We start from the raw sequence: 16,259 nt of genomic DNA, 5'->3' as shown, positions 1-16,259 counted from the left end.
CAAAATTACATAAGACCATATTATAACATCGACTGAGATAAATAATAAAACAAAATATTAAAATCAAGATGTATCTCGCTGCATTGCACGAGTACCCTTTTAGTTATTTTAAATAAAATCGGGTCGATCCCAGGATTGGTTGGATGGGACAGGGATCATGCTTCAGGCCTGGGATCCATCCTATAACTCTGGGTCGAGACCATGATCATGATTGGTCAGCCTAGTTACAAACCAACTTCCAAGAACATGAACTGATTTGAGCTTAATCCAATACCTGTTTTTGGCTATATCTATATTCAATAACCTGGAGACTTGGGCTCTTATAGGCCCACCTATATCATCACATATTACATTCATAGACAGACCTAGTAAAAAATATACGATGACATATGCCACCACTTCAATATCCCGATGCAGTGGAATAAACTATTACAAACTCTTAAAGGTCCCACAATGTTTGTTAAGTTAAATAAAAGAAAGGCGCAGAGCATTGGTAACAATGTTCTTTTAGTGGAATGGAAGGTCTTCTGTTCAAGTCCCCGTATGTAAACTTTACAGTATTTTTCATTAAAATAAGTGACTCTCCAACCCAATTCATAACCATCAGTGAATTAGTCAACCTAACCTAGTTTGCTTAGTTTGAGCTTAGACTCCGAAGGTCAAAAATGTCTGGAGGTCTCAGGTTCAAATCGAAGGAGGAATAAAAATCCACTTGTGACCACGGAGGTTCAAATGTGATGACTCCAGGCTACCCGCAAAACAGATGGTCGCCCTAAGATTTGTCGGCTCGCATAGGCGAGTTGGATATGCAGGTTAATAAAAAATAAATATAAACTTTATTTTAAAAAAATTGATAGTCAAAAAGTACTCAACAAAAACTTCTCAAAATAAAATGTGATAAATATTAGCAATGACTAAATGTATCAAATACACCATCGGTTCCAAAATAAATGTTCACAGCAAAAAAGACACGGTTTTTGAAATATGTAATCCTTATACTTTTTAATTAACAAAAGGACAATTTTACTCTTAGTTACAGAGACATAGATTTTATCTATCTCATAATTAGGGTTGGGTTCAGGTGAGAAGCGTAAGAAGAGATCTCCACCTTTGAATCAATCCTAATTGAATGTCAAGACTGATGAGGTGCACCGAGATGCACTGGATCAATTCTCTTCTAAAACACAATTCATGAGTGGGCATGAGATTAAAATGATCAATAAAACACAATTCATGAGTGGACATAAGATTAAAATGATCAAGGGTTCAAATATCTTCTTATACTTCTCATCATAACTTCTCTTCCCACACAATATTGTTTTATATACGAACTTTATGAACCGTTTGTGTGTGGAAGAAAAAATGTGTAACGTGCCACATAGAAACAAATACAGATACATAATGGAAAACATAACATGTGAAACAATATGAACTATAACTTCAAATATAAACCAAGGAAATGTTACAAACCATACAAATCAATCACAACCCGACAACCGTCCATCCACTCTAATGAATATATGATTTCATAAATATATCGATTGTTTCATAGTATATAACGTTGATCATAATTAATGAATTTTAATCGTTTTCCATAAATACTCAAATCATAATAAATAAACCTTCATTATTTCCACAAGATCGGTTTGCAGGTTTGTAATGTTTAAAAGATTTTCATTTGAAACCTTGTCTATATATATATATATATATATATATATATATATATATATATATATATATATATATATATATATATGGGGAGTTTAAAATACAAACCATGTAACTGTTACGAATCAAATAAATCAATCTCAACTATCTGTGTAGATGATCAACGTCGTAGATTAAATCAGTTCATAAATTTACTTTCAACCTCATCTTTAACTGATTTAATAATCACCTTTATATTTCAGAAAAACAAAATCAAGGACCCAAATTTGATTTGTATGGTTTGTATCTGAAACTCACACACATACACACACACACACACACACTCTCTCTCTCTCTCTATAATATATATATATATATATAGAGAGAGAGAGAGAGAGAGAGAGATACGAGAGTGATCAAATGCAAATCACTCATATTTGTACAAATCGTGCAAACCGTCCTCATCTGTCGATTTAATTGTTTAATCTTATGAAGAAAAAAAATATGAAATTGTTTCATATAATACTTTTTTTTGATGAAGTTGTTTCATATATGTTTATGAAATTGTTTCATATAATACTTATGAAATTTTAATGAAATTGTTTCATGTATTTCTCTAAAGTTAATATAATGAAGATGATAATATCAATGATTAACATCCTCCACAATAAAAATGATTAATCAACCTCTCATAATTACAAAAAAAAAATGAACAAAATGAAAAATTATGATTGGTTGAATGAGGTTTGTACAAATAACGTGGTTTCCTACAAAAAGATAGTTTACATTTGAATATTGGCTCGTTCTTTGTTATTTTAGGAAACGTAGAATTCATGTTCTTCATGAACAACAATGTAAAACGTATTTTAAAAGTGGAAGCAGAAAAAAAACGATTCATATGTTTACGAAAAAAAAAAGTTGTGGGAATCGTTATGATCAACTCGAAGAACAAAAGAGAACACATGCGTTATGACACAAAACAGGGAAAAGAAACATATAATTGAAACACTTTGCTTTTAAGAGTCGACGATCATTAACTTTTAACAAGACAACGTATTAAATTTACGAAATGGAAAATATTATTCACATGTTTAAAAAATATTAACAGGGAATTCGAAAGTCGGTGCGAGTTTACAAAAGCAAATAATAATATGCGGGTTTTCGCTGTTAGATTGGGGCAAAATAGAAAAACATATAACTGAAATGTTTTGATTTCGGTAGTCAATAAGGAGCTGTTTGACAATTGTTGAATGATTTGATACAAAATGATCAAATGATCAGAATGATTAAGAAGCTCTCATCATATAGTTCAAAATGAAATATAATTGTTTGGTAATTGTTTACAATGAAATTATGGCGCTAAATGGTTAATGAAGACCCATGATGTAAAATCATTCGGAGGAAATATCACATGTTTGCTTCGATTGCTCGTTCAACGTACCAGATGCATATTTTTGGTGTGTCGTCTATATAAATATCACATGCTAAAACGTGATTCGATGAATCGAGATCATCTAACGTGGCATGGGTCCACGTGTTATCATATATGACTTGTAAAGTGCAACCGAGGTTACGACACTTTTTTTAACCTTCCATGTCGGTATATGACAATAAGGATCTGTGCCGCCATTGAATTTGTTTCGATAATGTAGATTCTGTTACAACCCTTAATCGTGTTATCATTATGATTCGTTTTGTGTTACCACCAGACATCGTTGCTGAAAAAGATAAGAGACTACAATGTAGAATTGATCATTTGCAGGCTTGGGTCGGACTCCGGCTGGGCTTCACCTATTTTTTTCCCAACGAGCCTAATATGGTAAAACGAAGCCCGTTTTTATGGGCTTGAAAACTTACCCATACCCATCATATAAATGGTCTGGGCTTGCCCACGGGCTAACGGGCTTAAAAATCTTGTTATATTCTTATGAAAATAAAACTTATGCAAAATCACAAATTATGTAAAATAATTTAAAATATATAACAGTTTTTCCAGCTTAAAATCTGACGTAAATACATAACAATATACATACTTTAGAAAGAAACGGTTTCACTGAATATGAAGTATCGATAAAGAAAATGACTAAATGAAATAATACATAACTGATCAATTGAAGTAATTATATTTTCAAATTTAAGATTTTCAAATTTCAATTTTATTTGTAAATTTTAATCATAAAAGTTAATTATTATAAAAAAAATATTAATGGGCCCGATGGGCCTGCCGTCCAAATATTTTTTTTCCATTGCTCATGTTCACCCATGAATTTTAACAAGTTGGTCCAAACCCGTTCATTTTTTCAAGAATGATAATCCAAGCCCGCTTTTCTAGCGGGCCAGATAGGACGGGTCTAGCGGGCCAGATAGGACAGGTCTAGCGGGTCATCTAGTTCGTAAACAGCTCTATTACAGTGACATATTAAAACTTATTTTTTGAGTTTTAATGTTTAAAAATGGTGGAAAAAACCCTACAAATCATTGAAATTGAAAGTTAGGTTTTCTGTATTGTAGACACATAGTTAAATGTGAACTTTATTTTAGTATATCTGTTAGAGATGTTAACATCACGAATCTTCAAATTATCGCAACTTTGTAATTTTTCAAATCAGATTGGGTTCACGTGAGACCAAACTGTTTTTGTGAGACTACTCTTTTACACTTGAAATTTCACAACAAAACGCTGTGAAGATAAAAAGAAGCCGAACATTCACAGCAAAAACAGTGTAAAAGTTACCTTCACAATGCTGTGAAGTTTCAAATGTAAAAAAATGATCTTACGGGTCTCACAAAAACAGATCGGTCTCACATAATCTCAAGTCTTCTCAAATAAATAGACATTTTATTTGATAACTAATCATTGATTTATATTTATATTATTTTTTGTTATATTAATTATTTTGTGTAAAGTTCAATGATGACGAGGCATAATAGAATGCCACGTAGACAAGTAACCTGTACGATGAGTGGTCGACTTATGAATGACGTGTCAACCCACAGAGCACGTGGATAACATACATGAAACACGTGTATTAATATAAAGCCACATGCTCTTTTAGTGCATTGGCTCGCAGGCTTACCATAGTCAACCCACACCATTTCAAAAAAGTCAAACACAATTTAGGCATATCCCACTTTCTTTTAAAAATATATTTATATACATATATTTATTTATTTATTTCTAATATTTTAATTTTTAAAATATAAGATAATCGATTTTTAAATTATTGGGTACTTTTGTAAACGAACACAAACGTCACTAATTTTTTATACAATTAAATGGAATTTTTTTATTTCTTAATAATTTTATTAAAAGAAAGTCTCTAAATCGTTAAAGAATGAATCTTGTTTAGCAACAAAAAAGTATGCATTTTAATGGTTCTAAAATCATCTTAATGATTTTGTATCATGTGTCTTCTTTAACCATTCAACGCCCTAATTTCATTGTGAAGAATTACCAAACAATTATATTTCATTTTGCACTATATCTAAGAGTCTTTTAATCATTCTGCAACAAACCATTCAACAACTGTCAAATAACCCCTAAATATATGTTTATATAAAAAACGAGATTAATCAGTTAAAAACTCCAAAAAAATTATATGTGTGGGAAATTCTATTTTAAGGTTCTGTTTTACATGATTTTTCTCATCTAAATATAATAGTTAAACTATTGATTAACATATATTTGTTTCACAATGTGTTTGTTTCGTATGTATTCAGTTCATAATGTGTTTGTTTCATATGTATTCGGTTCGTAATGCGTTTGTTTCATATGTATTCGGTTCACAATGTGAAACTTTTTTACTTGTATTTTTGTTTCAAAAACAACCCAAAAAGTTTCGCCTAGTAAACAGAGTACATGTAAAACAAACATATTGTATAATAAATATATGTTAATCAATACATTAAATTCTTAGTTACTGATGTAAAAAATCATATGAAATAACACATGATACACTGGTTCTCAATGATCACACAAATTAGAGAGTTCTCAAAGAAGTGCCCCCCTATAAAAAATCACATATTTATATTTTTATAATCATATTTACATATCTTTTTTATAAATATAATCAAGTTATTTGACGTTTTTCAATCAAACTGTTCGTTTTCTTGTTAATCGTTAATTCTTCACATTAGTTGATCTAATCAAAATGTAGCAATATGTTTGTAACTGTTTATCCGTCATTGCCCTTCGCCTTCAATCATTTGTTCTGAATTCTGGTCAAAGTCGTGGTTTTAAATAGGACATATCAGATATTTAAGAACGCACAATTGTTTTAAATAGGACATATCAGATATAGGACATATATTGTTTGGTAATTTAAACTTAAATCCTATAAACCAGTTTAAAACCACAACAATAAATCTGAATTAAGTTTATATCTTTATGATTGATATTCTGTTTCAAGTCAATACATTTTTAGCGTCATATAAAACCGAATTTACTGTACTGACTTGATACATAAAATACAATCATAAAAAATATATAACAACCTAAAAGAACAACCCTTGTCCCTTTAGCCCTGTTCACTACTAAAAAACACGGCATCAGTGACAGAAATTAACAACAGAAAAAATCTCTCATAGATCAGCGAGAGATCAGCAAGGGAAAGGTCAAAAACCAATTCACTCGCTGATCTACGAGGGATCAATGATGGAATTAGTTTTTAACACGTTTTAACTATAACTCAACGACTTTAAAGAGGGTATTTATGTTCGTCATGTCCTTCATATCGATATCAAAGGCTAGAGACCCATTCCATTACTTGTACTGATGAGAATTTACTGTATAAAAAGTGACAAAAAGCTGCTGAATTAACATATTTTTTACAGATACCAATTGAAGTATTTTAAGAAGTGAGTCAAGAAATATACAACTTGCATCCCAAAAATGGAATGAGAAGGGCCATGTGTGTGACTTGCAAAAAAAGTAAACTCTACAATGTGACATAAAACTGCTTGCATGATCCATGCAATTAACACAAAATTCTCCTCTCTATAATACACACATATACATATATATATATATATATAGAGAGAGAGAGAGAGAGAGAGAGATTTCGTTTAAAATGCAATCTATTATATTTGTACAACCAATGCAACCCAATAAATTAAGATGTTTATGAAAATGATGATAGTTCATTTATTATGATTTAAATATTTATGGAAGATGAACATAGTTCATTAATTATGATCAATACTTTATATTAGAAAACAATCAAAATTTTTATGAAATCACATATTCATCAAATTAAATGGACGGTTGAGATTGAGTTGTATAATAACCCATCTCTATATAATTAATGGACTCTATTATCTTCCATAAATATTCAAATCATAATAAATGAACTCTCATCATTTCCATAAACATCTCAATTTATTACATTACATTGGTTGTACAAATGCGATGGGTTGCAAACTATATATATATATATCCCACATGACATCATATAACCCTAACAGCAGAATGAACTTAAATTCTCTTTTTATTTTCACATGAATCATGCTTCCATTTTAAATCTAGTTTTATGTGCATTAAAGACTTGTATTGTATAACTTACTAATACATAATTTCAAGGTAGGGATTTGGATCACGTAAGACCAGCCTGTTTTCGTGAGACCACTTATTTACACTTGAAACTTCATAGCAAAACGCTATGAAGGTAAACTTCACAGTGTTTTGCTGTGAAAATTCGGTTTTTTTACCTTCACAGCATTTTGTTGTGAAGTTTCAAGTATAAAAAAGTAATCTCAGGGGTCTCAAAAAACAGACTGGTCTCACATGAACGAACCCTCAAGCTAGGTTTGATTTGTTTGTAAATTCCAACGTTTCCTTTTGACTTTTTTTCAAGTTAAATTACTGATTGTAATTACTTATACGGGTTTACAAGATTTTGTTCGAGGATATTTTGGGTATTTAATTCGAAAACTATGTACAACGTAAACGTTGCAACTTTCAATAATTAAGTACTTTAAAAATATGTGTTACGAATCATCGTATTTGACTTTCATTCCAAACAATGATACCCGCCAACAAAATTCGTCAAAACTTACAAACCGTTTATAATGTGTTGTTTCACATATGAAAAAGAACGTGTGAAAATGCAGTATTGTTTCACATGTGAAATGTTCAAGACTATTTTTTTTCCACAAGCAAAACAGTAACATTCATGAACGTTTCACATATGAAACAAAACTATATAAAAAACTACATTTTGCAGACGTGTTGTTTGTTATATGAAATAATACATGAAAACTTATTTATAAGATTTATCGAATTTATAAATGATTATATGTATGTATATATATATATATATACACATATCTAGCGTTGGGTTCACGTGAGACCAATCTGTTTTCGTGAGACCATATTTTACACTTGAAACGTCACAGCAAAACGTTGTGAAGGTAAAAAAAACTCCAAACTTTAACAACAAAAACACTATGAAAGTTACCTTCACAGTTTTTTACTCTGAAGTTTCAAGGATCCCACAAAAACATACTGCTCTCACTTGATCCCAATTCTACATTTCTATATCTATATGTGACACATACAAACTAACAAACATATATAAAACATTACAATATTGTGCATTTCCAAATTTGCCCTTTTCACATCATGCCTCAATCTCCAACTATCTCTCAATTTCTTCCCATAAATACCCCTCTCACTCTTCATTCTTCAAGCAACCTCCAACATAAAAATCTAGAGAGAGAAAGAAATCTAGAGAGAGAGAGAATAAGAATGAAGATGGTCAAATGGTTCATAATGTTGGTGTTTATAGGCTACCTTTTCCTATGGGTGATCACACCAACCTATGTCTTTAAGCAAACATGGCTCGTTCGGGTTCGAGCCCATACAAAAACCACTTACTTTGGAACTCAAGGTCCGGTTCGACCTCTTCGAACCATCGTTCTTTTTTCACTAGGGTTATAACCGAGTCGGACTAGCCGCTTTTTACCTTAAAAAATTTGTTAGCCCGACTCTGTTACCCTAAAAGTCACGTTTTTACACGATACGATGATTCTGTTGTTTTTATGTCTTCAAAATATGTGTTTTCAGGTCCAACGATGTCGCTCTACACGTTGCCCGTTTTATTCATGGCCGTCGTAGGGGCTGTATATCTCCATTTACGGAAGAAGGCGAACGGGAATCGTGACGAAGGGTAAAATAGTCATTTTAGTTAGAATTTGTGTGATAATTCTTATATCCAAATGAATTAGTTTTAAATTATTTCTTTAATTTATTAGAGAAAAAGAAGCTACCAACGATAACTTGAATATATGGAGAAGGCCAATGATCATCAAAGGTCTCGGGATCGTAACGAAGATCGAGATCGCTTTCTTTTTCATGTTTATCGTTCTACTTGTCTGGTCGTTCGTGACGTACGTACATCTTAGTTTTGCCAAAATTACCCCTCAGTCGGCAGCGTTATACGGAGAGACAGTGTACGTATCTTAATATATCCCCTTTTGACTTTTGCTTGACTTACCCGGTAAGCGCTTAACGGTAAATTTCAACTTTATCTCTTACTTATCGGGTAAGATTTTAGTCTGTCAAAACGACATCATATGTAACAATTTATCCGATAAGCGCTAACCATGGTAAGAGTCGTCGCCATCACTTACTTACCGGGTAAGATTTTTGGTTCTTGCTATATTCATCTGGTAAGGAAATGTGACTTAATAAGCGTTTATCCGAATAAGCATTTGGTAAACGGCCCCTTAATCTGACGGTTGTTTTTAATAACAGTTGGGAGTCAAAGTTGGCTTCAGTGGCACTACAATTCGGGCTAGTTGGTAATATATGTTTAGCGTTTCTGTTCTTCCCAGTGACTCGTGGCTCGTCTATATTGCCGTTGTTCGGGCTGACTTCCGAAGCCAGCATCAAGTATCACATATGGCTTGGGCATATCGTTATGACCCTCTTCACTTCTCACGGCGTCTGTTACGTGATCTTATGGATCATAACGAAACAGACATCAGAGGTATCATACGGTTGCTTGATAATTAATCTAGGGGTGACAATGAGTCAGGTCGGGTTGGGTTCTGGTTCAATCCATTTATTAAACAGGTTGAAAATTTCAACCTAACACAACCCATTTATTAAATAGGCTAAGATTTTTCAACCCAACCCAACTTATTACCTTAATGGGTTGACAACCGATTGACCTGATTACGATTTTCTTAACTCAACCTGTTAATTAAATGGACCGAGATTTTTTTTCCACCCTAATTCGTATATTAAAATGTCGAAAGTCGAATATACCCTTTTTGATAGTCCTTTTCGTTATAAAGAGTTTTATTTTTAGTGGTGGTGCCAAATTTTTAAACTTATTGACACGTGTACGGCTGAGAATTGCTGGAAATATTCCACCAATGAAGTTGGAAGATCATAGGATGAAGTGCATATTGTATAGAATATTTTTGTCAACAAAAGTCAACTCTCGTTATGGTCCAAATAATTGACCAATTGGTCAATTTTTGTCAACTTGAGACCCCCCATACACAAAACACTTTTTGAAGGTCCCAAATATTTGCAGGACCAAGGGCATAATAGTAATTTTGCAATACATATGATGAAACAAGTTACACATAGATGTGTCATGGAGTTACTACATGCTTTTGGATTGAAGGGCATAATAGTAATTTATGTGATATTATTATCGTGTTATAACGGTTTCGGTTTTGATATTGAATTCAGATGCTGAAATGGGCGAAAATCGACATATCGGTTGTAGCTGGAGAGATATCATTGGTGGCGGGATTAATTATGTGGGCAACGACGTTTCCTAGGATTAGACGAAAGATGTTTGAGGTTTTCTTCTACGCTCACCACTTCTACGTCATCTTCGTCATCTTCTTCGTGTTTCATGTCGGCATATCTTACGCCTCGATGATGCTTCCCGGTTTCTTCCTCTTCTTGATCGATCGGTTTTTGCGATTCCTGCAATCAAGGAGAAACATCCGTCTGATTTCTAGTCGTGTTCTTCCATGTGAAACTCTCGAGCTCAGCTTCGCCAAAAGCCAAGGTACTGTTACTACAACAAAATTGGATTTATAGGACGCCTAGATTGTTCAAACGTCCTAATAGAATACTTTAAAACAGGGACGGACCCATAAATTTTTTCAAACAGTGGCACCATTTGACTATAAGAAAAAAATATAGAGAAAATATTTCAAGCGGTGGCACCGTTTGACTATAAGAAACAAATATACGGAATTTTTTTTCAGACAGTGGCACAATTTGACTAAGAAAATGACCCTAACAGGATTTGAACGTGGGTTGGAGGCGGAATAAAAGCCTTGCAAACCAACTCTACCAAATAAAACTTGTTTTCATTGTAGTTTCAAAATACATACGGTGACACACAACAAATTAATACGGTTGCACATTTCACGAACTTAATTTTTTTACCCTTCGACGGAGGAATAATACGGTGGCACGTATGGGTCCGTTCCTGTAGAACTTATGTTTATAGGACCAAAGTATAAAACGTCTTATCTAAAAGTGTTACAATAGGTTTATAGAACGCTTTTAAGCGTTTTAACAGGTCTTTTAGAACGTTCTTAAAATAAAGTGTCATATTAGCTATTTTATAAGACAATTTAGTGAAGTGTCTTATAAATCCATCTTTTTATATAACACTTGTGTTTATAGAACCATGTTTCAAATATTTTCATATAAAATAGTTAATACGACACTTTATTTTAAAAACGTTCCAATTTTTTTGTTAAAACGCCTAAAAGCGTCCTACAAACCTATTATAACACTTTCAGATATGACACTTTTTTGTTTGGTCCTATAAACTTAAGTCCTATAAAAAAAATTATGACGCTTCTACATTTTAGACTGTAAAATCAGTTTTGTTGTAGTGTGTTAAATAGCAACAACAACAGAAGATAGATACTGTAAGAATTTGTACTGTAAACGTTTTAATTGATAACGGTTGTTGCGTTTCCGTTTACGTAGGTTTGAATTACACTCCGACGAGCATCATATTCGTCAATATCCCGAGCATTTCAAAGGCTCAATGGCATCCATTCACAATTACTTCAAGTAGCAATTTGGAGAATGAGAAGCTAAGTGTTATGATCAAAGGTGAAGGAACTTGGTCTAAGAAGCTCTACCGAACGCTATCGTCCTCAAACCCGATTGATCAACTCGATATCTCCGTTGAAGGACCTTACGGACCCGTCTCGACAAATTTCCTGAGGTAAAAATACTGTACGAAAATTGGGTTTATAGGACGCCTAAAATGTCCAAGTGTCACAATAAAATATTTTATAGAACCAAAGGGCCTTTGACCTAGCGGTATAGTAGACCTTGGCCTTCTAGGAGGTCAGGGGTTCAAACCTCACCGTATGTGAGGAGGGTGTGTGAGTTTATTTGTTGCATTTACTGTATATAAATATTATATACTTCAAAAAAAATGTTTTATAGAACTTGAGTTTATAAGATAAACCAATAAAAAAGGTCTTGTCAAAAAGTGTTTCAGGATATTTCTGAATTAAAATGTCGTATCAGTTATTTTATATCACACTTTTCAGAAGTGTCTTATAAACCCATCTTTTTATAAGACACTGACATTTTATCTGAAAACTTGTTAAAAAGCTAAAAAAAAGTCATATAAACTTATTGTAACATTTTTAGATATGACATTTTATTGTTTGGTCCTATAAACTTAGGGCCGTTTACCAAACGCTTACTCGGGTAAGCGCTTATAAGTCACATTACCTTACCGGATGAATATGATAAGGACCAAGAATCTTACCCGGTAAAAGCGAGAAAAAGAACAAGAGTCTTACCGGGTAAGTGAGCGCGACGACTCTTACCACAGTTAGCATTTAGTAAATTGTTGCATACAATGTCGTTTTAGTAGACTAAAATCTTACCCGGTAAATAAGTGATAGTATTGAATTTTAACGGTTAGCACTTACTGGGGTAAGCGTTTAATAAACGACCCCTTAGTGTCTTATAAAACGTTCTATCAAGACATTTAGACATTTTAGACGTCATATAAACCCTGTTTTGTTGTAGTGACAAATTTTAGCTACGTTTAATCGGTGTATGCTAAATCAAGTTACAATCCACAGGCACGATATGTTGGTGATGGTGAGCGGAGGAAGTGGGATAACGCCGTTCATCTCGATCTTCAGAGAGCTCGTTTTCACCACCGAGATCCTCAAATCGAAAGCTCCGAAAATTCTCTTGATAAGCGCGTTCAAAGACTCTTCTGATCTAACGATGCTAGAATTGCTCTTACCGACATCTGGTTCACCTATAGAGTTTTCGAAACTTGAGCTACAAATCGAGGCCTACGTGACAAGAGAGAACGGAACCACGACCAACGATAAGAAACCCGTGAGGACCATTTGGCTCAAACCAAAATCCTCTGATGGGCCGATAACGCCAATTTTAGGACCGAACGGATGGTTATGGCTCGCCGCAATTATTTCATGTTCTTTCGTGGTTTTCCTTCTATCCATGGGACTTGTAACGAGATTCTACATCTACCCGATTGATAAAAACACGTACGATGTGTACTCGTATGGATCTAGGGGTGCGTTGAATATGTTGCTCATTTGTGTCTCGATAATGGTGACGTGTAGTGCGGGTTTTTGGTGGAACAAGAATAAAAGCGCGATGGAATCAACGCAAATTCAAAACACGGATACGACACCCGTCAGCTCGCCTGGTTTATTGTTTAACATGGACCGAGAACTCGAAAGCCTTCCCCAACAATCGATCTTTCAGTCTACAAACGTACATTTTGGTGAAAGGCCGGACCTTAAGAGTAAGTTCGTCTTAACATTCCCTAAAGGACCTAGGATCACGTGAGACCAACCTGTTTTCGTGAGACCACTTTTTTACACTTGAAATTTCACAGCAAAAAGCTATGAAGGTAACCTTCACATTGTTTTTGCTGTGAAGGTTCGACTTTTTCCTACTTTCACAACGTTTTGCTGTGAAGTTTCAAGTGTAAAAAAGTGGTCTCACGGAAATAGGCTGGTCTCACGTGAACCCAATCCTCCTAAAAACTATAAAGCAACGCTTTGTATCTTTATATCAATCCTCTTTTAAAAAATATATGGTGGAAATAGGGTGTTCAATTCAAACCTGTCGAACCAAGTCAAGCTCGACCGTTTTTGGCGATATGAGCGGTCTAGCACTTCGTTTAGTCTACGGTTTGGACGTTTTTAACGGGTTGGATCAAACTGAACGTCTCTCTCACACACACAAAAAAAATTTCCCGGTTGTAGGCCAACTTTTATGGTTTTTTAGTTCAAATCCCATAAATAGTCCCAAACTGTCTAAATCAGTCAGATCAGACCATCTTTTTATGATCCGGTTTAACCAGTTTGGTCACTTGATGTCAAACCGCTCAGTTTGGAAAAAAAAAATTAAACAACCACTGTAGTTTATTTTACAGTTGGGGGGGTTAAATTGTCCCAACTGGATCGCTAACACCCCTACACAGAATCATATGACGCTTAGATCTTTGCATTCCAGAACAATTAGTACTGAATCCAAACCAATGTGGTCACAACAATGTGTACCTCGTGCATTAAAACTTGTACATTGCTCTGGATTTATCGATTTTCGATCTAGAAAATGGTAAAAAGAATGTTGTACTTCATGCATTAAAACTTGTACATTACTAAGGGGTTGTTTGTTTATCTCTTAATAGTTCCATTAAAAGGCAACATCTGAACCATTAAGAGGTGAATCTTGTTTGGTAAAAAAAAACCTAAAACCTTCTGAATGATTTTGTATCATGAATCTCCCTTAACCATTAAGAGCCTTGATTTTATTGTACACAATTACCAAACAATTATATTTCATTTTGCACTATATCATGAGAGTCTCTTAATCATTCTGAACACTTAATCATTCTGCACCAAATCATTCAGCAATTGCCAAACAGCCCCTGATACTTGTGAAAACCTTTTGTTTGTAGGAATGTTGTTTGAGCAAAAGGAATCAAGTGTTGGAGTTCTTGTTTGTGGGCCAAAGAAGATGAGACATGAAGTTGCAAACATATGTTCCTCAGGGTTGGCTTCAAACTTGCATTTTGAGTCCATAAGTTTTAGTTGGTGATTGAGATTTTTCATATACGTGTTTAAAAAGCAGTTATTTTTCGTACTGACGACAACGAGCGTCGTTTTAAGGTTGAGGGTTTGATTTTGTATTTGTTTTAGGGTTTCGAGAATGGAAATGTGTGTTTCTTGTGTATAAAGTGAAAAGAATGATTCGGGTATTTCCCCTTTTGTTTGTAAACTTGAAACGTATAAATAAATGGTTCTTTTTATGGTAACTGTTGTTGAATGATGGTCTGATTGCTTCTGATAAAATACTTAACTTTGTTATTTCGGTAACAGAAATTCAAATAAAAAACGTTATAAGAGCACCTCCAATAGATTTTTCAAAATGAAGAGGTATGAGAGAGTGAAATTCTCCAAATTTGGAGAACTTCCCAAAAAATGTGTGTGTGTGTGTATATATATATATATATATATATATAGGGTTGGGTTCACGTGAGACCAGTCTGTTTGCGTGAGACCCGTGAGACCATCTTTTAACACTTGAAACTTCACAGCAAAAACGTTGTGAAGGTAAAAAAAATCCAAACCTTCACAGCAAAAACACTGTGAAGGTAAAAAAAATTCAAACCTTCACAGCAAAAACACTGTGAAGGTTACCTTCACAGCATTTTACTGTGAAGTTTCAAGTGTAAAAAAGTGGTCTCATGGTCTCATGAAAACAGGTTGGTCTCACATGATCCCAAGTCTCTCTCTCTCTCTCTCTCTCTCTCTCTCTCTCTCTATATATATATATATATATATATATAYACATACATACATACTTGGGATCATGTGAGATAAGACGTTTTTATGAGACACGTGAGACATGATTTTTGCACTTGGAAACTTTGCAGCAAAACACTATGAATGTAACCTTCACAAAGTTTTTGCTGTGAAGTTTCGGCTTTTTTTTTTACCTTCACAACATTTATTGTGAAGTTTCAAGAAAAAAAATCATGTCTCAAGTGACTCACGTGAACCTAGTCTTATATATAGGGCTAGGTTCACGTGAGACAAGACTGTTTTTGTAAGACACATAAGACATGATTAAAATTTTACATCTTTGATACCAAAATAGAAGTTTTGAAGTACGTTACCCAAAATATGAAACAAGTTAAAATATTGAGAGAGTCGAAATAAAATGACAAATTTGCCCTTGTTTGTCGTGATTCATTCTAACAGTGAATGATTGACGGAGTTAGCAACAGAGTCGAAAACCAAAACAAAAACGTTTTCTCAAGGTTTTTTTGTATGATAAATGAATTGTGGAAACAAACCCGTAATTTACTGTCGAATGCCGATAATGAAACAAATTATTTTGAAATGCAAAATCGATAGTAAAGTAAATCGATATAAAAGTGGTTAAAGTTAGGTCAATCTTAAACGTGTTACCACTCCTCTTCAGCTTTTACACCAGGAATCGAGGCTTAGGCCATGATTTAGATGGATCAAATATCAATCACTCGAAAGAGCCATATCTCGCTCAAGATTAGAGGTGGGCAAAAATTTGGGATTGAACGGGTTTC

General features: G+C 33.7%; 1 protein-coding gene across 1 annotated transcript; it reads left to right on the top strand.

Annotated features, from left to right (window-relative positions):
- The first annotated feature begins 8,392 nt into the window (after positions 1-8,392).
- On the top strand, positions 8,393-14,963 carry LOC112526800 (ferric reduction oxidase 2-like). The gene is made up of 8 exons (XM_025137220.1): positions 8,393-8,534; positions 8,711-8,813; positions 8,899-9,096; positions 9,401-9,635; positions 10,352-10,679; positions 11,621-11,864; positions 12,745-13,445; positions 14,610-14,963. The coding sequence occupies exons 1-8, from the start codon at positions 8,393-8,395 to the stop codon at positions 14,747-14,749; spliced, it is 2,091 nt and encodes a 696-aa protein (XP_024992988.1). The 3' UTR covers positions 14,750-14,963.
- Positions 14,964-16,259: the final 1,296 nt, after the last annotated feature.

The sequence above is a fragment of the Cynara cardunculus genome (genome assembly GCF_001531365.2).
Source record: "Cynara cardunculus var. scolymus isolate 2C chromosome LG 14, CcrdV1, whole genome shotgun sequence".
In the NCBI taxonomy this organism is placed as follows: Eukaryota; Viridiplantae; Streptophyta; class Magnoliopsida; order Asterales; family Asteraceae; genus Cynara; species Cynara cardunculus.
Note: the sequence above shows the minus strand (reverse complement) of the source record. Positions and strands in the feature narration are given on the sequence as shown.